General features: G+C 37.9%; 1 protein-coding gene across 1 annotated transcript in view; it reads right to left on the bottom strand.

Moving 5' to 3' along the window:
* The window catches only part of LOC128027289 (teneurin-2), a 410,843-nt gene that overhangs the window by 40,187 nt on the left and 344,135 nt on the right, over positions 1-26,521 (bottom strand). Inside the window, exons 9-13 of the mRNA XM_052614746.1 lie at positions 12,190-12,312; positions 6,417-6,622; positions 5,955-6,150; positions 4,719-4,820; positions 1,967-2,161 (exon numbers count right to left, since the gene is read on the bottom strand). Coding sequence (XP_052470706.1) covers positions 1,967-2,161; positions 4,719-4,820; positions 5,955-6,150; positions 6,417-6,622; positions 12,190-12,312 — 822 coding nt within the window. The remainder of the gene's footprint in view (positions 1-1,966; positions 2,162-4,718; positions 4,821-5,954; positions 6,151-6,416; positions 6,623-12,189; positions 12,313-26,521) is intronic.

The raw sequence follows: 26,521 nt of genomic DNA on the forward strand, positions 1-26,521 counted from the left end.
TAATCTGAGCACAGTGAGTGATGTAGCTGAGATCTCTTATGAAGCTTTAGAGGAGATAAATGTGAGAATGTGAGTGTCTCTATCTAAGGAGAATAATCTGAGCACAGTGAGTGATGTAGCTGAGATCTCTTATGAAGATTTAGAGGAGATAAATGAGAGAGTGTGAGTGTCTCTATCTAAGGAGAATAATCTGAGCACAGTGAGTGATGTAGCTGAGATCTCTTATGAAGCTTTAGAGGAGATAAATGAGAGAGTCTGAGTGTCTCTATCTAAGGAGAATAATCTGAGCACAGTGAGTGATGTAGCTGAGATCTCTTATGAAGCTTTAGAGGAGATAAATGAGAGAATGTGAGTGTCTCTATCTATAGAGAATAATATGAGCACAGTGAGTGATGTAGCTGAGATCTCTTATGAAGCTTTAGAGGAGATAAATGTGAGAGTGTGAGTGTCTCTGGTTAAGGAGAATAATCTGAGCACAGTGAGTGATGTAGCTGAGATCTCTTATGAAGCTTTAGAGGAGATAAATGAGAGAGTGTGAGTGTCTCTATCTAAGGAGAATAATCTGAGCACAGTGAGTGATGTAGCTGAGATCTCTTATGAAGATTTAGAGGAGATAAATGTGAGAGTGTGAGTGTCTCTATCTAAGGAGAATAATCTGAGCACAGTGAGTGATGTAGCTGAGATCTCTTATGAAGCTTTAGAGGAGATAAATGTGAGAATGTGAGTGTCTCTATCTAAGGAGAATAATCTGAGCACAGTGAGTGATGTAGCTGAGATCTCTTATGAAGCTTTAGAGGAGATAAATGTGAGAATGTGAGTGTCTCTATCTAAGGAGAATAATCTGAGCACAGTGAGTGATGTAGCTGAGATCTCTTATGAAGCTTTAGAGGAGATAAATGAGAGAATGTGACTGTCTCTATCTAAGGAGAATAATCTGAGCACAGTGAGTGATGTAGCTGAGATCTCTTATGAAGCTTTAGAGGAGATAAATGAGAGAGTGTGACTGTCTCTATCTAAGGAGAATAATCTGAGCACAGTGAGTGATGTAGCTGAGATCTCTTATGAAGATTTAGAGGAGATAAATGTGAGAATGTGAGTGTCTCTATCTAAGGAGAATAATCTGAGCACAGTGAGTGATGTAGCTGAGATCTCTTATGAAGCTTTAGAGGAGATAAATGTGAGAGTGTTAGTGTCTCTGGTTAAGGAGAATAATCTGAGCACAGTGAGTGATGTTGCTGAGATCTCTTATGAAGCTTTAGAGGAGATAAATGTGAGAATGTGAGTGTCTCTATCTAAGGAGAATAATCTGAGCACAGTGAGTGATGTTGCTGAGATCTCTTATGAAGATTTAGAGGAGATAAATGTGAGAATGTGAGTGTCTCTATCTAAGGAGAATAATCTGAGCACAGTGAGTGATGTTGCTGAGATCTCTTATGAAGATTTAGAGGAGATAAATGAGAGAGTGTGAGTGTCTCTATCTAAGGAGAATAATCTGAGCACAGTGAGTGATGTTGCCGAGATCTGAACATGAAAGAATGTCATTTTTTGTCTCAGGAGAAACATGTGAGAAGCAGGAGACTTAGCCTTATGTCTCAGTTTGATGTTCACTTGATCTCATTTCTGTCTAGGAGAAAGATGTGAGTTGAGAAGGAGATCTCATGTTTGATTTTCCTTTCCTCTGGGCACACACGCAAAGAATCAAGACTGAAATGATTGTTCTCACCAACCAGATCAATATATTTTCTAGCATTTACTCATCTTTGCAAGGTATTCTTTTGTTTTGTTTCGTGGGAGCCCATTAAGACCTACCAGTGAATCTGGGGAAATGTGAAAATGTGTGTTTTCCTTTTCAAGTAGCCACATGGACAGAATACAGCTTTTATAGTGTATTATTAAGCCACTGGCAAAGAAACAACATCTATACAAAGCTACATTATCACGCACACACTCATGCATATAACCTCACCCTCAGCGCAATTCTCTCCTTTGTAGCCCAGAGAACAAACACATATGCCCTCTGTGCACGTGCCATGACCGCCACACTGGGGGTCGATGCACTGGCTGATGGGAACGTCGCATTCCAGACCCTTCCATCCACTATAGCAGATACACGAACCCTTGTCATACTGACCGTTTCCACTGCATAGGACTGGGCATGCCGCTTGGGAAGACACAGAAAGACCATAGTCATTTACTGTATTATGGGATTATAATGGTATTTCAAGATTTACTCCAAAAAATACCATAAAACTACTTGTAAATGTTCCAAAACCGTGATACCATATTGCATGTCCTAAAACATGATAACATCATAATTCATGTCAAAACCTATATGGTTAAATCATAATATCATGATATTGTACATGTCCAAAAAATGTCTATACCATTGTTCATATCCTAATAACATACTAATTCCATGGTGCATGTCCAAATACATAATATTACCAAGATAACATCATGATACATGTCTTAAAAATATTATAATATCATGGTGCCTGTTCTAAAAACATAATAATACCTACCATGATACAAAAATAATATTAATTTGCACCTGATAAGAACAGGCTGTGTCTGCATCTAAGCCTGAATCGTGTAAAGGTATTAATACACACACACACACACACACACACACACACACACACACACACACACACACACACACACACACACACACACACACAGAGGGTCAGCAGTAGTGGAGGGAGTGGACAGCTGTGATAGGTTGGAGAAAACTGTAATGAAAGAAAATGTAATTTAACATTGCAGTAACAAAACTATTAATCATGACCTTCCCAGGTGAACAATGGGAGATATTGGGCTGTAGGAACCGCCATTCATCATCCTTATGCCTCGGAAAGAGAGAGACCTCCACTAACACATAGATCTTAGTTTCTTGATGAGTCATAGAACTACAGTAAAGCACCTTCTCTATAGAAAAGTATGCAAACAAAGTAAATGTTTTTTCAGTCAAAATGTGAAAACAAATATATATATTTCACACACACACACACTTACCCAGCTATCTAAATGGGGACTTCCCACTGACATCTAATTATAACCACTTCAGACCATCTCTTACCTCTTAAACTTTTGGCAGTTTCAGAGTTGAATTAAGATGTTATTTCATCTATTATCAACCATTTTTTCTTCTGATGGGAATTATTTAATTAAACTGGTCCCAAAACGTATAGTTAGGTCAGAAACACACACACACACACACATCTAGAGGGTGTCGGGACTCTTGGGCTAAACCCAAGGCAGTGGAGTGTCTAGAGCCATTGGAACCGCTGAGATTAACACACATCTTTGATGTGTTCAGCTCTTTAAATCCCATAGCTGGTGCCATTTTGGCAAAAAATAAAAAATAAAATGTGCTGTTCCCCCTTGCATGCGTTTTTGCATGTTTTTTTTTTGTTTTTTTAATGTCTGTCTGGACATTAGTATGCATGTTTTATTTTGCATTACTTACATTTTTGGTGCATTTTATCGACACACGAAGTACAGAGAATTGGAGAAAAGGAATCTTAGGGCCCTATAATACACCCGGCGCAATCTGACGCAAGGCGCAGCGCAAATGTGTTTGCTAGTTTCAGTCCGGCACCATTCGCATTTTCGCGTCCAGCATCACTTCGTATAATTAGTAAATGCTTTTGCGCACCCATAGGCGTGCTGGTCTAAAAAAGAGGTGTGTTCAGGCGCATTGCTATTTTAAGGAGCTGAAAATAGACTGCGCTATAGACCAACTCAAACCTGAGCGCAATGTCTTTGTTATTTAAAGAGCGTGTTCGTATGGGTGGGTCTGCAACGCGCATACACGGTGCTTATTAAACATAGGGACGCACAACAGCACACAAATATGCCAAATATAAAAAATTAAAGGATTGCAATGCATATACATTTTTTGTAGGCTAATTAAATATATATATATATATATATATACACACACACATATATACATATACATATATACATATACATATATAAATATAAATATACATTTATACATATATACATATGCATATATAGATATACATACATATACATATACATATATAGGATATATATATCCTATATATGTAGATTTCTCATTAAGAAAATAGGGACAACCCATTTAGACCATGCGCCCGGGCGCTTCAATCGTTTTTCCATCCTTAAAATAGCAAAAGTGGATTTGGACACGCCCTGAGTGCACCTGCGCCGTGCGCTTTTTTACTTTGCGTTTAGGTCATTAAAATAGGGCCCTTAATCTCCAGCATAAGCACTATAGCTCAATATGTCTCTAATGCTAATGCTAATCCACTGTTCCCAAGCACTATTTACCCCAAAATTAAAATGATGTCATTTTTACTCATCCTCATGTTATTGTAAATTTGAATGACTTTCTTTTTTGGAATAATGGTGAGTTGTTGCAGTTGATCTCAGGCATTTGTTTCAAGGTCTGAACTGTCAAGTTCCAAAATGACTTCATATGAGTGCTCCATTGCTGTTTTTCTAAAGAAGAATGTAACACAGGATTGGAACGACATTAGGTGGATAAAAGATGACAAAACGATCATTTTTGGGTGAACTATACTTTTAAATACCAATTCAATGGATCATTTTCCATATCTCTAGTATGAGTGACAGGGAAGTAAAAATTGTTCTCACTTCTCTCTCTCTGTCGCTATTTTTTGCTTGCTTTACGACAGAGTTCGGGGTGTAATTGGAGTGTCTCTTACCTTTCGAGCAGTCCATGCCATGGAACCCGGGGAAACAGTGACACACTCCTGACACACACTCTCCGTTACCATGACAGTTGCGGGGACACTCTTGCACAGAGTCTGTGAAAAGAATGAAACCTTTCTAAAAAAGGCCACTTTGATGGTAATGACAGCTGTAACCACCACATCCAGCTCTCATCTTGTCTTTTCCTCTACTGCTTCCTCCCTCCCTCCCTCTCTCTCTTTCAGTTGAGTTTTCTGTCCCTCTTTCACTCTATTTTTTAGTGGCATACTCTGGTCATTATTGATACAAGCTATTCAAACAGCATCACACACCATTTCATTAGCCATGAGTAATATCACTGCAATGAAAGTAGGCCATATCACAGTAGATTAGCGCAAGGTTAATTGGTGAGACACCACTTATTCGTAGAATTCATGCATGTGAATATTCATAGAACAGAGCCTTATTTCATTTCAAGTGGATAATTATTTATATGAAATGGTATAACATTAATAGAATGACATTATTAATTATTTCCTTTTTACTAGATGTCAAGGAAGCATTTACCTGTAATTCTATAGAGACTGAAACCTATGAATCCAATTGTCCAAAATATTAATGTTTCAAAATTATCTGGTCTTTTATTAGAATTCATTTATGAAATACAAGTTTGAAATACACATTTGTTGTTCGTAAACGTATGTGCCAATCAATGTCACAATGCAGGGATGTTGCATTTTATGCTCTTATTTTTTATATGTATATATTTTCATATTATTTTATTTATGCTTAATTTTTTTAAACAACCCTTCAAAAGTTTGGATTAGTCTCTTATTATTCCCAATGCAGCATTTATTTGATTAAAATTACAGTAAAACTGTAAATTTTAATATTACAATGCAAAGTTACTGTGTCCTATTTTAATATATTTTAATATAATTTATTCTTGTAATGGCAAAGCTTATTTTTTAAGCATTATTACCCCAGTCTTCAGTGTCACATGATCCTTCAGAAATCATTCTGATATGCTGTTTTGGTGCTGATGAAATTTGCATTATTATTACTATTGTTGATCAGTTGTGCTGCTTAAGATTTTTTTGCTTTAGATTTTGTTGTAAAACAAGTAGATTTTGTTGTTTGCTTATCACAGCAAATTTATTGTATCTTCTCATGTTTCACAGCTGAGTGATATAGTGTGTGTTTGAAGATAATGTGTAATGGAGAGTTTAAGCAGTGTTAGAGTAACTGACCCAGAACAGCGGTGCTAAATGAGACCGATTCCATCTCCTTGCCGTCGTTGTAGAAAGCCAGGTGCCATGTGCCGGGGTCCAGATACTGTACAAACACGGCCTCGTTCAGAACCACCGTCTGAATACTGCGTCTCTCACGGGGCGACTCCACTACGCTCCACTTCTCCTTTCCATCCAAACGCTCCATATAGTCATACTGCAGAGGGAGAAATGCAGAAACAAGGGAAACGAGAGGGGATGTTTTTATTTTTCGTGATCTCTAGTGGTTTGACAGCATCCATACATATCACACAGTGAGACAGTTTGAAGTTGAGCTATAGAAATGATTTTATCTAACACCTGGTGACTTCTAAAATGTATTTGCGATGACTGATTGATCTGTTGTTGGGATGAAAGAGGGATTTTTATCCCTAAAAGGACTTCACAGAGTGGCCTCTCTGTAAATAGAATGGGTGTGCGCACCTGTGCATGGGACGGCGGCAGCCCTTTGCGAATGTAAACCCCGAAGAGTGCATCCTTGCCCAGGGAGATGTTGAACTTGAGGAACTGAGGCTGGCTAAGGTGCATCAGGGATCTCCAGAACACCCCGGGCGGCACCTCCTGGGTCACGCGCCTGCCCACCTCCAGGCTGCCCGTATCTATGCTGCTGTTGCGAGCTGCCCATGGCCCTGAGACAGAGAGGAAGGCATAAAAAAAAATCAATCTCTCACCTCGGCTGTGTTGCAACTGCCCCTCGTTTATAGATTCAGCGGTAGCTGCTTTGAAAACAGAAAACAAAAGGAAACAGCACAAATGTGTTTTCTCTCTGGGAGACACTTATCTGATGGAAGCTGAAGAACACAGTTGCTACTTCCTGAAGTCTTTTTGCCCATAACCTCACTGTACCCACCCAGCGCAAAGAAAGCCGAGAGTGTATCAGCATAAACAGCAGAGAGCCAGAGATAGACAGGGACGAGGGGCTTCTTTGTTGAATATCTGAGCCTGGTTTTTCAAATGCAACTAGCAGAAGAACTGAGGAATATATAAACTGTTAATGGCTGCTTCTACGAAGCTGAGCTTTATTGGAATTTTAACATGATATAAGTCTTAAAGTGTGATCAGTGATTTGGTTTTCAGACCTACAATCTAAATGTCGACATGAAACAGCGTTCATAAAGCATTTTACTTTCACAATGTGATGTATTTCAAAGTGAAATAGTATATTCAATGAAATAAATTTTGAATGTTAATTTATATATACAGTTTATGTGTGTGTGTATTCTTTTTCTTTGCCTGCTTTCTTTATTTCTCATATGGAATGTATTGGATTACATAAATGAGCCATTCAAGTTTAGGGTCAATAAGATTTATTTTTATTTTTGTATGTTTTAGAAAGAAGTCTCTCAATGCTACTTTATTTGATCAAAAATATTATAGAAATATTTTTATTTTAAAACTATTTTTTTATACATTTTAAAAGGTAATTTATTCCTGTGATACAAAGCTGAATCATACTCCTGGCTTCAGTGATAATATAGAAATCATTTTAATAAGCTGATGCAGATTTTCTGCTCAAAAACATCTCTTACAGTTGTGCTGATCAATATTTTTATGAAAACCTTGATATATATATATATATATATATATATAGTTTTTCAGGATTATTTGATGAATAGAAAGTTCAAAATAATAGTTTTCGGTAACACTTTAGAATAAGGTTCCATTAGTTAATGTTAGTTAACTACTTTCGTTAACATGAACTAAGCAAGAACAATCCTTCTACAGCATTTATAAGTCTTAGTTCATGTTAATTTCAACATTTACTAATGCATTATTTAAATCAAAAGTTGTGCTTGTTAACATTAGTTAATGCACTGTGAATTACCATGAACTAACAATGAATAACTGTATTTTCATTAACTAACATTAACGAAGATGAATAAATACAGTAATAAATGTATTATTCATTGTTTGTTCATGTTAATTAATACATTAACTAACATTAACTAATGGAACCTTATTCTAAAGTGTTACCTAGTTTTCATTGTAGTTTTTAAAGGTTTATAAATATATTCTACAGTACAACATAAGTGGGTCCTTATAGGTTCTGTGTTCCTTTAGAGTGCTGCTAGGAACCTATTTCTAAAAGTGAAACTGGAACCTGTTTATTTTTTATTGATCATCTGCTTCACTTCCTCTCCCCCTCTCTGTTCCTGTCTCTGGTGTTCATGGACTCTCAGGCTGAGAGAGAGATCTCTTCTATAGTGAGGGTTCATGTATTCTGCACCTCAGGCTTTGGCTCATACGGCATGTCAACACCACCATCCTGTTTACCAACATAATCACACAAGCTGTTATCCACTTTTCATTTAATGGAAAATCCATGGTTGTTCTCTCCCTCTCTGTCTTTCTCTCGCTCTTTCTTTTATTCTCTCTATCTCTTGCTCATAGCTAGCGGCGATGGCCGAGTGTAAATGGAGGTTGCGTGCAACAGATTCCCTCTGTCCCTATGGTTGTGATGTTCTCACACACACACACGAAAACAGCTCCCCTGTAATCAGGTCAGATCTACACTGGAGACCGCAGCCCTGACAGAGAAAACCTGTGAAAAATGGTGAGGAAATAAAGAACAATGAAAACACAATCAGGATGGAGCAGCCGCAACAGGAGATGAAATAGCCCCCCTCATTAATAGAGAACAGCATGGACGGAGGAGAGATAGAACTAAAGAAAGAAAATAGAGAGCGGGGAGGCCGGAAGAGAATTTCCTTAGGGAAGGAACGATCAGTCTGTGGCTGTGGCTGAAGCAAAAGTCCAGCATTATTTCACAACAAAACACAATAGCTCTGTACCAAAACATAGTGAACCACCTTGCTGATTACAGACAGTTACCTTCTAAGGTTACACTATATATTACTAAGGCAACATTAACACCAGGACAGAATGTCTTAAGTATTTTATTTGGAACACTCTATATAGGCAGAGTCATAAAGAACATAAAATACAAATCAATATAAATATGCCCCAAATTTGTAAATAAAAAAAGTAAATAGAATTTATTCAGCATTTATCAGTTCGTCATTCATTTAGCTATATTAATTACTTTAGTTATATTAACTATTCATTTATATTTCTAGTATTTAATTATATCTATTTATTATCAAACATTTATGTTTTTTGCTAAATTTGACGTTTTAGTAGCAAAATTAAGTTCTTTGAATTACATAACATGCAAACAATTCAATATATAATGTGCTTATATATACCTCAACAGTTAATGTTAATTCAATAATTATTTTATTTAGGAATATTGATTAACAGTAAAGACATTTATAATGCAAAAAAAACCAAAAAGGAAATATCTGTTTAAACAAATTGGATTATTTTGAAATTTTCAAAAGAAGAAAAAGATAAGTGGTTTATACAAACATTATGCAGCCAGGGGCACTGCTATGGCTTCTGGGCCCCATGAAATCACTGTTTTTTAATGTATTTTTGATCAAATAAACACAGATCAATCAATCAATCAATTAATGTCTTACAGACCCCAAACATTTGAACAGTAGTGAAAATCATAAACAGAAGACAAAGCGATAATTACTGTATTTATATTAAGAAATGTACTGTAAACCGAATATACACTGTATAAATATAAAATAAACTGTAGGTTTTGGACCAGAGCTATCGTGGAGATAAAAGACATCTGAATCTGAGTGTGTAAGCAGAGCATCAAGTACCATAACAGAATCCAGCCGAGTGCAGAGAGGCCAATCATAAGCTAATGTAGCCAGCAGGCAAAAGCACACACAAATCATTTCACAGATCAGTCCAGAGCATCAAATCATCCCGCAGAAGCCCAGATAAGAGCATCTCAACACAATACGCCAGACAATAAGGTAGGATAACAGCTAAACACAAAGACGCAGCAGAGGATGAGAGAGACAGAGAAGAAAAAGCAACAAAACAAGCAGATATGGAACAACACAAGATATTATATGTGCCGCTATCGTTAAACAAAGCAACCGGCAACATCTGCCTCATAGCTGTACTGTAGAATTGTCTGTGTATGATTAATGAAATCTCACTGTTATGTAGAATATAATATGTCTGCATGTGAGAGAAAGAGAGAGCGACAGGGAGAGAGCAAGAGAAAAGTCATATTTGTATGGATGGAATTGACACCGACGTGCTGAGGGGTTGAGATCGAAACACTTGAGATGAAGAGCTGTTTCAAATCTCACCGTTACCCACACACTCACACAAAAACACAGCAAACTATTATACAACATACTCTATATTCAATCACAGAGTTAGATATGTTTACAAAGCTCTGAGGAAAGAGGAGAAGAAAAATGAGACAATGCGAAAATGTATTTACTCTACATTTATTTTCAAATAGAAATAAATAACCTAGGTTATGCCTTCCAAGACAGAATCCTAACCTTCTACCCTCAGTAATTCGGAGGAAACTACATAGACAGCAACTCTGCTAAATAAACTGAGCTTTGCATGGGAGACTTGACTTGCAATTGATTTTAATAGAGCGTGATGTTAGCAAGTTACTAAGATAACACAGCTGTATTATAATGAACATAATACCAAAAACAAGCAAATGTTACACTGATCTTTTTTTTTTCTCTCTTTCCTTGTTCGCCATCTTGGATTGGAGTGTTTCACTGAGCTCCTTGCAATACATTTAAAATTTGCTCAAAATGAATTGTATTAATTAGACTACTTGCCACCTCTGCCACTAAGTTTTGTAACACAATATGTGTTCAAAGATGACTAGCCTCTTCATTTCTAAAGAAGAACAAGAAGTAGAAAAAAAGACTGTTGTCCTTCATACAGAGGTGATGTGGTGTTTTTTAGGACTCTTCCTTTGAATCTGCGAGTGTGTGAGATCAAGTCAGAGACAGCCAGTGAGAAGTGGGGAAAAGAGATGGATGAACACCCAAAGGGTTGTGTAAGGAGGTTCATGAGTGTTTGTTTACAATCTTTATCAGTTTTATTCAAAAGTTTGATTCCTGATTATCAGTAGATTATGAAGATGTGCTGATCATGTAGGATTACTATACCATATCTTACAAGTAAAATTTTTATGCATGTAATACCTGGATGATCAAATAATTATGGCAAAATTTGCAGTATAGAAGGTACTGTAGCACACTGTGCAGAATACAGTATGCCACACTTGTAAACATAATTTGATTACAAATGCAAGATTTTTATGTCCACAATCACAGAAATAAATATGTATAGAGGTACTACTATCTAGGGCTTTTCACACAAGAAATTGTTAACTCTAAGTCATTCTAAACCCCCAGATAAAAGGAATCCATGCTTTGCGTTTCACTCTGCTTATAAACCTGGGGTTAAAAATTAGTAATAATAAAATGGGTAATAATAAGCTGAAGTTTCAAACTGTACATTCATAAACCCCAGGATAACATTCTTAACATAACCTATTTACTGTACATAAAGGCACATTCTCATATTATATATTGCCTTGTATTATTATGTTTTTCGTATTTGGAATATAAATGAGAATAAAATGGTCCCTTTTTCACTTCAATTGATGCATTTTCCATCATCTGACCTTTTTTCTTCTCAATCAGTGAAACTACTGTTTATACAATGTTCAGTGTTTCTGTGACTGTCCAAAGCATGCAATACAACGAAACATGGATACAAAGCATCTAGTAGCAACATTTGAACAACAACAATCCAAGTAACACGTGTGAAACATTCCTTTACCCACGGTTAAAAGACTGTTTTAAAATGATGATAACCCAGAGTTAGGGAGAGCAGTGTGAAAAGCCCTTTTGCGTAACACAGTTTGAAAAATAATCACCTCCCCAGCACCACTGTCCCACAATGCCTTGCTGCTCGACCTAATCATATGGATACTTGGTTTCTTATGACTTGTCACACGGCTATATAAAATGAAGCCTAGGGAATAATATCCCTTGTTGATCGTGGAAGAAGGCAGAGAAGTGTGTGCAGGCATAAATGAGCTTGTCATGATGGGACCTCAGTGTGGGACAGAGAAGCAAATTACTAAACAAAATTTAAAATATAGAGTACAAGCGGCAAACTAATATACAGGGCATTGGATTGTTTTTTTTTTTTTTCATTTTTCTAATTGTATTTTATAGGGTTTTATCCCCCTTTGTGTTATTCTGTTACAATCCTGACATTCTTCTTATCGGAAGAGAGCGTGTGGGACTGCAGTGTGCTGTGAGGCTGTGCTGCTCACCTCTGCCTCCAGAGGGCGCTGTTGCTACATCACTGTTGCTGGGCAGCCCGGCTCCCAAGCCGTTGTTCAGCATGGGACCAACCACAGGTTTCAGCTGCCAGTTCAGCCCCAACAGATTCATGGCTGAGAGGGAAAGAAAGCAATAGAAAGAGACAGAAAGAAAGAGTGTAAACAGTGCAGGTATACGAGATGAGAAAGGTAGCCAGAAAAAGAAAAGCTTGAGGACTGTGCCAAGACGACTCTGTACTGTTGTTTCACGGTTAGAGTACAAATGATTTAAAATGAAACCAAATGCTACAACTAAAATGTATAATATTGATCTGTTAAACCTGGTGCAGTCAGGGAGAGGCAGAGAAGATAAAGTAATTTATTTTGTGCTTGAAAAAAAAAAACACAGACAGACTATAGTCATTTTTATTGATTGCATGACTGATTGATGTTGACTGGCTGAGATGCCATCTGTCATTCATGGGACGCTTACACTTGATCGTCAGTCTGATATATGTCACAGCGGCAAGTGTGCATGTATAAAACTAGTCTCAGTGTCTCTGAAATTCTCATGCAATCCTCCCTATATCAGAAATGTAAAAAAAAAAAAATTATAATAATAATGTTCCCTGACTACAGCATACCTTTACAACATTATTCAAGCTCCATTTACTTTGTTCACCAATTTTGAAGTCATCATTTGAAAATCCAACATATGACCTGCTGCTTGCATGTTTTGTTACTAAATATTTCAAATATGAAATAATGTAATATTGCTTTTAGCAACATACTACATATTTTTATTTTATTTTACAACTGTTTGTGTTTACAAAAGAAACATCAAATAGCAGATTGCCCTGAATGTGAAATTTTGAAGATAAAAATATATATTTTTTTCTTGTAAAACATACTCCCATAATCTTTATTTAACCCACAAAAAAGGATTCCGTTTCTATTGTTTACTGCCTTCTGCAATATAATACATATAAGAATTACAATACATTATAATGGACATACTAATCCATTTCATGTTATTGTAAATAATTGCAGTATTATAATAATTGTCAATTATAATGCATTTTAATATTTACCTATTTCAGGTCACATTTTTAAATAGTGTAATGGCCTACAACAAATGTGCTGCACTGTTTTATGTGTTAATTAACTGTAGTTTTTTACAGGCATAGCCACACATAGTTATAACTTTTCATAAATAAGATTTATTTGTGATAATATAATAGAGTTTGTAATGTAATATATACAGCCGTCATAGAAAGTGCCACAAAATGATTTTCTGTGAGTAGATTAAAGGAACTGGGTGACTGATCTAATTGGTACTTTAACAAAATCAGTTTAACTGTGTGTGTGTGCATTTTATTCCAGTCATTTAATCACTGGAGCCCTGAGGAAATGATGTTGATGCACTTCTAAAGACTGAGACAGAAAGAGAAGCAAACGGTGAGACCCACGTCTGTAGGAATTACTCGCACCTCAACAGGTTAAAAAAGTTGCGCAGGCAGAAAAGCAGCAGAATCCTGACAGCATTCAGAGCTTTCATGTTGAGCTGGCATGATTCAGCGACAATCTGATTGACAGCTGAAAGAAAGCAGATCTCTCTCTGTCTTTCCTGTTTGCATTGAGCGGCTGTTGTTTCTTTTTCGTGCCTGTGGAGCTTATTTTGGTCTGTTCGCTCCAAGGCCTGTGTGCAGTTTGTCAGCTGAATCTCTTCCCGACCCGCATCCTTTTTAGTTATGCCAAGAAACTTTTATCGCAAACAGAAGAGAGAGGAGCGCTTAGTCTGCTGAACTCCAGAGGTGCCGCAGGAAACACGGGAGCGGAAGCTCTTTGTAACGCGCAGTCTCAGGCTGATTGCAGGATCTTGTGCTTTATCTCTTGCCCCTGTGTGTCTGCGTCATCTGTTCTTCACAGTGGTGTTAAAGATGGGCTAAGATTGTGAGTCATCAGAGACAGCAACCACAGGAGGAGGTTCATATGGAGGGGCAATGTTACTCTCATGTATGACTTACATTGTGCATTCCTTTACTGCTTCATTCTTCTTATACTAACTTGCTAAAACATTATTCCACTCAATTGGATATAATCGGTCTCTTTCTGATGCTTGTCTTAACTCTTTCTGTTTCACTCTCTCTGTCTCATTCTTTTGTCTGTCTTAATTGGTCTGCCTGTCTAACTCTTTCTCTCTCACTCTCTCTCTTTCTCACTCTATTCTTCTTTCTCAACCTGTCCGACACTCTCCCTTACTATCTCCCCCTGTCTCATATTCTTTCTGTCTGTCTTATTCTCTCTGCATGCCTCCATCTTTCTACCGGTCTCACCTTTTATCTCTAATTCTTTCTGTCTCACTCACTCAGCCTTTCTATCTCTCTTACTATATACCATTCTTTCAGTTTGTCTCACTATCTATTCAACTGTCTCAATCTCTCTCCTTTCATCACCCTCTAAGTATCACAGTCTCTCACCTTCATCCTATCATAGACCTTCACAAACCTCTCTTTGGCCATATCACTGTCTCTTCAAGTCTAATTTTCTTATTCTTTTAATGCTTTCTTACTCTCTGTTTGGTATCTCAATTCAGTTCTTCACTTTCTTAGAATATCTCTGAATACATCACACACTCACTAAATGTCCCTCCATACTCACAATCTCAATCTTTCTCTGGCTGTCTCACCCTCTCCGCAACTATCACAATCTCTCATGTTCTTCCTATAATGGCAGATCTTACCAAACCTCTCTGCCTATCTTACTCTTCCTGTCTCATTCTCTACCTCAGAATCTCTCTGCCTGGCTCACTCATTATCTCTCTGCCTGTCTCATTCTTTACCTCACAATCTTTCTACCTGTCTCACTCTCTACCTCACTCTCTCTCTCTCTGCCTGTGTTACTCTAAACCTCACAATTGCTCTGTCTGTCTCACTCTCTACCCCACTCTCTCTGCCTGTTTCACCCTATGCAATCTTTCTGCCTGTCTCACTCTCTACCTCAAAATCTATCTGCCTGACTCACACTCTCTGCCTGTCTCACTCTCTACCTCAAAATCTATCTGCCTGATCCACACTCTCTGCCTGTCTCACTCTCTACCTCACAATCTATCTGCCCATCTCAGCTCTCTGCCTCTCATTATTAAATTCACAATCTCTCTGCCTGTCTCACTCTCTACCTCACTCTCTCTGCCTTTCTCACTCTCTAATTTGCAATATTTCTGCATGTCTCACTCTTTACCTCACAATATCTCTGCCGGTCTCATTCTCTACCTCACTCTCTCTGCCTTTCTCACTCTCTAATTTGCAATATTTCTGCATGTCTCACTCTTTACCTCACAATATCTCTGCCTGTCTCACTCTCTACCTCAAAATCTATCTGCCTGATCCACACTCTCTGCCTGTCTCACTCTCTACCTCACAATCTATCTGCCCATCTCAGCTCTCTGCCTCTCATTATTAACCTCACAATCTCTCTGCCTGTCTCACTCTCTACCTCACTCTCTCTGCCTTTCTCACTCTCTAATTTGCAATATTTCTGCATGTCTCACTCTTTACCTCACAATATCTCTGCCGGTCTCATTCTCTACCTCACTCTCTCTGCCTTTCTCACTCTCTAATTTGCAATATTTCTGCATGTCTCACTCTTTACCTCACAATATCTCTGCCTGTCTCATTCTCTACCTCACAATCTATCTGCCTGTCTCACTCCCTACCTCATAATCTCCCTGTCTCTCACTCTTCAACTCACAATTTCTCTCTGCCGGTCTTACTCTCTACCTCACTCTGTCTGCCTGTCTCACATTCTACTTTGCAATATTCCTTCAGCCTCACTCTCTACCTCACAATCTCTCTGCCTGTCTCACACTCTCTGCCTGTCTCACAATCTATTTGCCTGTCTCTCTCTCTACCTCACAATATTTATGCCTGTCTCACTCTATGTGCCTGTTTTACGTATTGCTTCACAATCTTTCTGCCCATCTCATTCTCTACCTAAGTATCTGCCTGTCTCAATCTCTACCTCACAATTTCACTACCTGTCTCACTCTCTACCTCAGTATTTCAGTCTGTTTTGGCTGCCTCATTCTCTCTCTACTTGTTTCAGTATCTACTTTACTATCACTTTTGCTGTCTTACTTTCCACCTCAGTATCTCAGTCCATCTCCAACTGTCTCACTCTGTCCTTATCTTAATTCTCTACTGTATTTTCAATTTGAATATCAATTTATTTCACTAATTGCCTGTCTGGCTCTCTTCCTAAATCTAGCTCTCCAAATCTCTTTCTCTCCAAGTGTCTCACCGTCTCTAACTGTCTCCACCTCTCACCCTCATCCTATCATGACAGGACCTCACAAACCTCTCCCCTTTGCCCGTCTTACTCTACACCTCACAATATCTATTCCCATTTTGCTCTTTAAAGCTGTGTTCACACAAACAGCAATTTAATTTCTAGAACTCAATTTAATTTCCAACTTAATTTCATATCTGCACTCCCATTGGTAGCAGCACTCTTCATTGCTCATTTGCACATCACATTGCCAACTGTTTTGGTCACTGGAAACTCTATTTGAAAATAAATTTGATCTGGTTGCTGCAAATTGCTGTCATTGTAAACGTTCTCTCGGCCTGTCTCTTTATCTTTGTATCTTTTGGTTTTGATCCAGCAGGTGGAGATTTACAGGACACTACTGTCTGTGTGTGTTAGAGACTCCACCCTTCTCCTCACCTCCCCTCTGCTTGCCTATCACACCTAAATCTCATCTCAGAAAATCAATTTTCTCTTCTGTCAAATTCCATCTCCCCTTCCGCCTGTGCCCAGACATGGTCCCCCTCTCTTTCTCTCTCTCTCTGTATCTCTCCCTTTCTCACTCGGTTTCTTTCTCAGTTAAAGGAAAGCGCTGACACTCTAAGTGTGTCTCTGCTGTCTCTGTCAGCTCTTTTATTTGTTTCAGATGGTCTGGAGGAAACACTGAGATAGCTTTTCTCCCCCTCCAGTCCTCTCTCCATGCTTTTCAATCTGCTCTTTCACCTCTAACGTGTCTCCAATCCTTTCATCTTCCTCAACCTCCTGTGCTTGATTGTTTATCTCCTTATCTCTCCATCTGTCTCTGTGTTCTGATTGCACACGCCGATAGTGCCTAATGCTAATTTTATAATCGATTAAATGATTAACAAATGAATCAGCGAACTACAATAAATGAAAGCATCAAGAGACATGACTCAGACGGATTAACTGCAGCTCAGACACTCTGGATTTCTGCCCTGCACACATATGTGTGCAGAGGAACCATAATGTATTCTCCACCAGTAGGTGGCATTGTTGAGTTAAAACCTGAATACAATATAGGTGTTCAATGCAACAGCAAGGGAATGAGACTAATCTAAAGAGGGTGAGAAGAAAAACTAAACCAAAGCGGATGGCTTGCTCGATGTTGGCACCGAATATGAACGGTTGTTTTAGCACAAGACATGATATACTTTCAGCCATCACGAAAATTGTGCACAACATTAAGCTGTCTTCTGTTCTTGCATGTGTGCAGATCAGGCTATAGATAACAGCTTTATTCTCAGTCTCCTGATGAATATTCACTGAAGGTCTCAGCTTTGTAAGGGAATGTGTTTTATTAAAAATGTATAAATTAATGAATAATGAGGATTGGTTGATGTATAATTCACCTGCACATATGAATGTCACTTACTTGAGAATACATTTAAAGCATTGCTTTTTTTAATCCTATCCCAGATTAACAGGCAGAGACAACCATATGTAATTTAAGTAATTTGTAAACATAAGTAATTTTTATGTCAAATATTGTAAACACTATTGTAAACGTATCAGAATATTTCCGTCCGTGCTTTCAACCACACAGCAACAGCTCAGCCAAAGACATTAGTTTGGGGTTGGGCTTTCTCTTAATTTACCGATGACAGAGCATAGATAGATAGACAGACAGATATAGAAATATATATATATGACTGTAATTCCATTTATAAATGTCTAGCACAAGTGTGCTTATGGGTGTGTAAAATTGAAATACAAAATTTGTTAATTTGCCAGAAAACGTGAATATTCGTAAGCATGCCTGAGTATAGTTTTGTCTGTACCATAATTATACAGTGGCAAATGTTGACAACAGGAATATTCCTGAATTCAAAATGCTGTTCGGCTTGACATGCCTGCAGCCCTGCTACAAGGTTACCTTGGACAGTGAGAAAGGAGGGATGGATAGAGCAAGGAAAAGTGAGCAAGATAATGCACCAAGGGAGCAATGGAAAGAAAGAGAGAGAAAGGGATGCTATACGTGTGCATGAGAACAACTGAGAAGAAGAGAGACAGAACAAGACAAGTGAAGACGGGCCCTGAGCTGAAGGTTTAAGGTTGTCCTTAAGGTACAGTTACGTGTGAGAGAGATCTGGAGGAAGCTCTTGGCAGTTCCTCTGGTTATTTGTGTGCATGAGCGGGAGACGCAGTGAAAAGGAGAAGGAGCGGATGCAAGGTATGTGCATATCAAAGTAGGGCTGGCAGGACGTCCCTCTATGATTCAGCCGCACCTGTCATCACCGATTAGACCTCTGTGACCACACAGACACACATATAGTCATAAGCAGGTGGCAGGTTTCTCTCTGCTAGAACAGATCCAGGTCCAAACTCACCCCGAGACATGGCTATAAATAACACAAAATGGACAGCAGATACACAACACACACACAAACACATACAGTATTGTTCAAAATAATAGCAGTACAATGTGACTAACCAGAATAATCAAGGTTTTTAGTATATTTTTTATTGCTACGTGGCAAACAAGTTACCAGTAGGTTCAGTAGATTGTCAGAAAACAAACAAGACCCAGCATTCATGATATGCACGCTCTTAAGGCTGTGCAATTGGGCAATTAGTTGAAAGGGGTGTGTTCAAAAAAATAGCAGTGTCTACCTTTGACTGTACAAACTCAAAACTATTTTGTACAAACATTTTTTTTTCTGGGATTTAGCAATCCTGTGAATCACTAAACTAATATTTAGTTGTATGACCACAGTTTTTTAAAACTGCTTGACATCTGTGTGGCATGGAGTCAACCAACTTGTGGCACCTCTCAGCTGTTATTCCACTCCATGATTCTTTAACAACATTCCACAATTCATTCACATTTCTTGGTTTTGCTTCAGAAACAGCATTTTTGATATCACCCCACAAGTTCTCAATTGGATTAAGGTCTGGAGATTGGGCTGGCCACTCCATAACATTAATTTTGTTGGTTTGGAACCAAGACTTTGCCCGTTTACTAGTGTGTTTTGGGTCATTGTCTTGTTGAAACAACCATTTCAAGGGCATGTCCTCTTCAGCATAGGGCAACATGACCTCTTCAAGTATTTTAACATATGCAAACTGATCCATGATCCCTGGTATGCGATAAATAGGCCCAACACCATAGTAGGAGAAACATGCCCATATCATGATGCTTGCACCTCCATGCTTCACTGTCTTCACTGTGTACTGTGGCTTGAATTCAGAGTTTGGGGGTCGTCTCACAAACTGCCTGTGGCCCTTGGACCCAAAAAGAACAATTTTACTCTCATCAGTCCACAAAATGTTCCTCCATTTCTCTTTAGGCCAGTTGATGTGTTCTTTGGCAAATTGTAACCTCTTCTGCACATGCCTTTTTTTTAACAGAGGGACTTTGCGGGGGATTCTTGAAAATAGATTAGCTTCACACAGACGTCTTCTAACTGTCACAGTACTTACAGGTAACTCCAGACTGTCTTTGATCATCCTGGAGGTGATCATTGGCTGAGCCTTTGCCATTCTGGTTATTCTTCTATCCATTTTGATGGTTGTCTTCCGTTTTCTTCCACGTCTCTCTGGTTTTGCTCTCCATTTTAAGGCATTGGAGATCATTTTAGCTGAACAGCCTATCATTTTTTGCACCTCTTTATAGGTTTTCCCCTCTCTAATCAACTTTTTAATCAAAGTACGCTGTTCTTCTGAACAATGTCTTGAACGACCCATTTTCCTCAGCTTTCAAATGCATGTTCAACAAGTGTTGGCTTCTTCCTTAAATAGGGGCCACCTGATTCACACCTGTTTCTTCACAAAATTGATGACCTCAGTGATTGAATGCCACACTGCTATTTTTTTGAACACACCCCTTTCAACTAATTCAACTAATTGCCCAATTGCACAGCCTTAAGAGCGTGCATATCATGAATGCTGGGTCTCATTTGTTTTCTGAGAATCTACTGAACCTACTGGTAACTTGTTTGCCACGTAGCAATAAAAAAATATACGAAAAACCTTGATTATTCTGGTTAGTCACATTGTACTGCTATTATTTTGAACAAAACTGTATACGTGTGTTCGAATTTTCAGCAATCTTTGGTTCACAGCAGGTGCAGTGCAGTCAAAAAGATATTTCTTCATGTTTTTATACATTTTATACATTATACATACTTTTGTGGCTCCTAGTGGGAACTTCATGATATAAACATCATCTATACTCACCCTCATGTTATGTCAAACTTGTAACACTTATTTCACAAAAGATGTTTTAGTTAATAGGTCAGTGGGGTCCAAAATAATTTTTGTAATTTTTGAGTGAACAATCACAATCTGCAACCATTTTAATTTTTATGGAAAAATCTGGGTTAAATGGAGCTAACGTGTGATGGCAGAAAGTATAATCAAATTAGCAAAAAACACTGAACATACAAGGAAATCTGCTGAAGTTTCTGCCAGGTTCTGCTCTCACAGAGTCTGTGCGGGTCTGCTGGAAACCAAAATAAACACAATTACTCAGCCACACTTTTATAAATACTACTGCATGTTAAATATGAAGTAAACATGAGATGTCTTCATATCTGTTCATCATAATGAATACATGCACTTATTTCCCTACAGATCCCTTGCATGAATTTATCTGTAGGCAAGCAAATACATTTTTCATAAAGAAGCAGCATGTCTACATCCCTTCTCCCTCTTGTCTTTTTCCCCTCTCACTTCCTACTTTCAACATACACGCACAGACACTGACATCATCTAGCGTCCACATATACAAGTTCCATGCAGCTAAATTCTATTATTTACCTTTCATGCCTTGTGCAATTCTTCCACACGGTTCCTCTGACAGGCACTTGAGAATTCAGAGTTGTGTTTTGTGGAATCTTCCCTTGCTCAAATGTGTCCAATCAGCAAACAATGAATGTGGGAAAATGCCTCTTAGCTCACTTAGCAATTTTCGACAGAGAATCTCACAATCTCAGAAAAACACTGGAGGCATTGTGTGTGTGTCATTAAGCTGAGGAACACACTCTCAGGTCACTTCTCTAACAGACTACAACACACGGAAGAAACCAGGACATCCTATCCCTCCATCCACACACACCTCCACTCAACATATCACACAGTTACACAGCCATAATTAGTGCACAAGAGACCTCATATTACTTAAAAGGTAATTTTCCCTTACCTTATTTCTGCGGTCCTCCCTTGGCTTCCATAATAAATGCGTATTAACTGTTCTAATTTACCACTAATTTAACAAGAATGACCTCAATTAGGACGCTAATTGTAAGATGAAACTATCCTGGACGGCATTTGTAATTGGTTTACAAAACCTGCTGTAAAAAAAAAAAATCATAAAATTCTGGTCATGAATCAAACCTGTTGAAAATAACATGTTTGCCATTTCTTGTTGAAGGCTGCATTTAAGAAAATAACTTAAAGAGATAGTTGACCCCAAAATGAACAATTTCAGTTCCCTTTGACTTCCACTTTATGGGCAATTTCTTTTTTTTAAATGAAAGTAAAAATTTGGTTACTTAGTTCTTCAAAAGATCTTTCTATTGTGTTTCACAGAAGAAAGTAACCCATACATGTTTGAAACAACATGAGGGTGAGTAAATGACTTTTTTTTTTTTTTTTTTTTTTTTTAAGGACTACACCTTTAATATATTACTTCCATGAGCAAATATGTATTGCATCGAAAGAAAATAAATACAAAATAAAACCAACATTTTATAGTTAATAGAAACATGTTATTGATAAACCAACACTGATAATAACTTGCCAACTGACATTAGTCAGTATATATCCCCCCTATAAGAGCTCAGTTGGACTGCATCAGAAAGGTGTATAAATGTGTGTGTGTGTGTCTTTATGTGAAATGGCATGTTTATGGAGTGGGACATGGAAAAGGGTGAGGCTGCAGGGTACAGCCACAGTAAATGAGAAGCCTGGTCAAAGGGCTTTGAAGTTGAACTACAAAGCACCAGGAGATTCCCATGGGCTCTGCGAATATATATGTGTGTTTCATTAGAGTCATGGCTTCTGTCTCTTGGGGGAGGGGCAAGTTCAAATACACAGTTAATGAGTGAAGTAGCCATCAGTAGCATCCTAATCCATCAGAGGAGCACTATACTCACACACACACACACACTTTCTCCAGGGGCCCAACCCAACAAAATGATGTAACCTAAAGCTCATTGCCTGCACTCCAAACCTACTTCATCACTCGTCTCTATCATGCATACACACAGTAAAATACACTGTGTGAAAATATGTTGGGTAACTCTCATAAAAGACTAGTCACCCCAAAAGCTAAAGAAAATAAAGCTGTACAAATAAAGTATTAGTATAAAGTATAATGTAAAATAAACTATTTTCAGGTCTATTGATATTTGTTTTGCATTGTGATATAATTTTCATGACAATTATTTCCCCCAGCTCCTCATTACCTTAATGTGTCCAGATTTGTAATTTGTAACATTATTATTATAATAATAATAATAATAATAATAATAATAATAATAATAATTATAATTATTATTATTATTATTATTATTATTTAATTCCCACTATTTCCACAATATGCAATTATTCTGATTGCAGATGTCTGTTGGATTATTGTAACAGTATTTTTGGCACTGTATTATAGTAAAAATTACAGTAAGCAAATATTATAATATAATACAAATATAAGTCATGGTGTGTAAACAATAATAAAATAATATTATTTTAATTTTAAATAATGAGTAATTTGAGAAATATAGTGCATTTTTGTAATAATAATAATAAGAAGAAGAATAATTAGTAATAATATAGTATTAATTTTAATTATTTATATGTAACAGCATTTTTATTCAGTATTAAATTATTATTTAAAAAATACAGTAAGTAAAAAAAAAACGCAAATATAATTCCAAAAAAAGGAAACTGAACATTCTTGACTGTTTTCATTAGAATTACTCATTTCCTTAGTATTAATGAAAATATAGAGTACACATATAGGTATAAAGATATACAGAACAATGTGGAGTTTATATGAGAAAGAGTCTGTCATTGCAGAGCTGAATAAAGTGCAGGAATGGCAGGTCCTCTGCAGACCCCCTTATCAAGACCCAAAGAGATGAGTCTGTGGTATGGAGTGTGTTCATGTGTGTGTTGTGCCAGGCTCATCCATTCACATTAGCAACAGGAAATGAGAGGCAGCTGAAATCACGAGCTAGATCAGTGGTACACCGAGATAGACACACTCGCCCTATCTCTCCGTCTTCATTATGGCCGCCTCCTTCCCTCCATCTCTGTCTCTCTCTCTCTCTGCTGTCAGTATAAGACATTCTGACATATCTCAAGTCTGTCTCCAGCACTCAGGGATCCAACCCTCTCGCACGTCCCAGGTGAGATTATATCAGAACCTTTTCTTGATATATTTTCATACGGTTTATATTTTAAATCCTTTTCCCACATTTCCCTTTCTTTTCCTGGGAGACCAGCAAACTCATGGTATCTGTGATTGGGATTGTTTATTTGTATGCTAGTACTGCATCATTGTCTTCGAAGTTATGAAATATTTAGCCTTGTTTTCCATATGCGAGCTTGTCTGACTCATTTGTTCCAGTTTAAATCGGCACACATCCTCATGTCTGACTCACAGACTCGCCACATGAGGCATCATTGATTAGAGATATCAGCGAAATCTCATGGGTGATTCTAAACAGTTTGTGAGCCGAAATCAATTTAATACCTTCAAGAGGCTCATTCATTGTGGGGTCAACGCTGACGACTGTCCGGTTTGTCTTTTTAGTGACAGCCCTTGATCTGCTGGATGCCACCAAACAGTCAGTGATAGAGGTTAGAGGTTCAGAGAAGGACCTTTGTTTGACAGGGAGAGACAGACATGAAAAGAAGGGAAGGCCAGCTGCAGACGGACAGTATGGGTCAACCAGAGCCGCGGTGGACGTCTGTTGACAAACCAAAGACTGCTGCTAACATTAGCACTGGAGTGGGAGTTCGTGTGCATGCGATCGGCTGACCACTGTGCCAGAAATGAAACACATCAATCAAAAGCGACAAGGACAAAGATGAACATCGAAGAAGATAGGAGTTGAAAGCCGTCCTTCACACGCACTCTCTCCTCCTCTTTAGAGAGATCCTGCTCTAATGTGTGCCAACACAGGATCTCTATTCTCTCTCTCTCTCTCTCTCCCGCCCAACCAGCCGGCCGAACTGAAGCAAACTTGTGTCCCTTTGCCCTTGATATGACTTCTCTTGACCTACAACAGTCTGTTGAGAGTCACCAGCTTCCAGTCTACATCTCCTGCTGCTCCCAAACCAGGAATACACCGTACACGCCATATGCTTCGCGGTCCCTATGTAGCATATGTTGGTGCAGTGTCAAAGTCCAGTGTCCTGTTTCGCTCACTGTCTCTGTGTCCCTCATGACTGCCGTGAGATGACATGCTGAGGTCACCCAGGAGCCACAGTGACAATGTGGAAGAAAGCTGCTTGTCTAACACACTCCTGCTCAGGAGTCACTTGTTTGCAACTTGAAAGGTGAAAATCTGTCATGATTTGTTCACCCTCATGTCATTCTAAACCTGTATGCAGGTATTATCATAAAAGTGCTCCTAATGAAAAGTGAATAATGACTTTCCTTACACAAACAGTTTTACGCTACAATTCATAAGTTTGGGGTCAGTAAGATTTTTCATATATATATATATATATATATATATATATATATATGTATGAAAAAAAAAAAATATATATATATACATATTATATAATAATACATTTTTTGTTTTTTCCAAATCATCATACTGTATGATCATGTGACCATGAAGACTGAAAATTCAGCTTTGCCATCACAGGAATAAAATTTCATTTTAAAATACAATAACACAGAGACATTTTAAATTGTAATAATATTTCACAATATTACTATTTCAACCTCTTATTTGATCAAATTAAATGCATCCTTGGTGAGTATAAGAAAAGTTTAGAAAATCAAATTAATTAATTAAAAAATATATTTTATGGTTTTCTGATGCTTTCACACTTTTTTGAAGCTTGAAAGATCCAGAACCCATTTGCTGTAAATGAATCAAAAAGATCAACCTGCACATTCTTCAAAATGTAAATTTTTTTGTTCTACTGAAGAATTTATATATTTATTTATTATTATAGTTTTTAAGTGACATGAGGGGTGAATTAGGGTGAACGACTGCTTCATAAACAGCTTAAAAAAATAGTTGCATTACTTAAAAAAATATCCATGATGTTATTGTGCATTATACATGAGTTTACATTATTCTATAAAACACTGCATCAAAATGTAATATCCTTGCATCTGAAATGACTTTTTGTTTCTGCTGATAAAAAGTGGCTAGAGCAAATATCATAAACAATAATATAATAGCTAGACAATCACAATCCAATAAAGAATCGTGATGTATACAACAAAGACCTGCCCTACATCATGCCCTATTGAACATTCTGTTCCACTACAAAATGCATCACATTATGGAAATTAATGCTGTGTTATGTTTTCTTTAAGACCCCGAAGCCACATCAGGAAGAATGAAGTTAAAACTGCAATCGATGTCTTTTCAGTGGTAGTGGAGTGATTATGGAGGCTGCCTGACTTCACAGACCGCCCCAACACTGCAGCGTGCGGTTAGAGTAAGCGGCTATGATTACTCAATAACGCTCCAGACAGCGCTGCTTTATGGATGGAGGTGCACGCGTCGGCTAGCGTGAAGGTCAGCGGCCCAGAGTGACGATGAGCATTTGAGTCATTGGTGGGCAATGTAGGGAAGTGATGATGCTGCTAAAAATACAGAGAGATGGGTACAGAGAGAGCGAGAGCAAATTTGTCTTCTGTCTACTTCCATGACACTCACCACACGGCCTGTCTTCACTGATGTATGAGCTGCCTCTGTATCCACACAACACAGAGGTGACACGAAACTCGCATACACCCCACACCATCCCCACACCCACGCACAAATTTCCCAGCTCAAGGACACTGATGTGCTCTGAAAATGCACAGAGATCTAGCAATATA

The sequence above is a fragment of the Carassius gibelio genome, chromosome A14 (genome assembly GCF_023724105.1).
Source record: "Carassius gibelio isolate Cgi1373 ecotype wild population from Czech Republic chromosome A14, carGib1.2-hapl.c, whole genome shotgun sequence".
Taxonomy (NCBI): Eukaryota; Metazoa; Chordata; class Actinopteri; order Cypriniformes; family Cyprinidae; genus Carassius; species Carassius gibelio.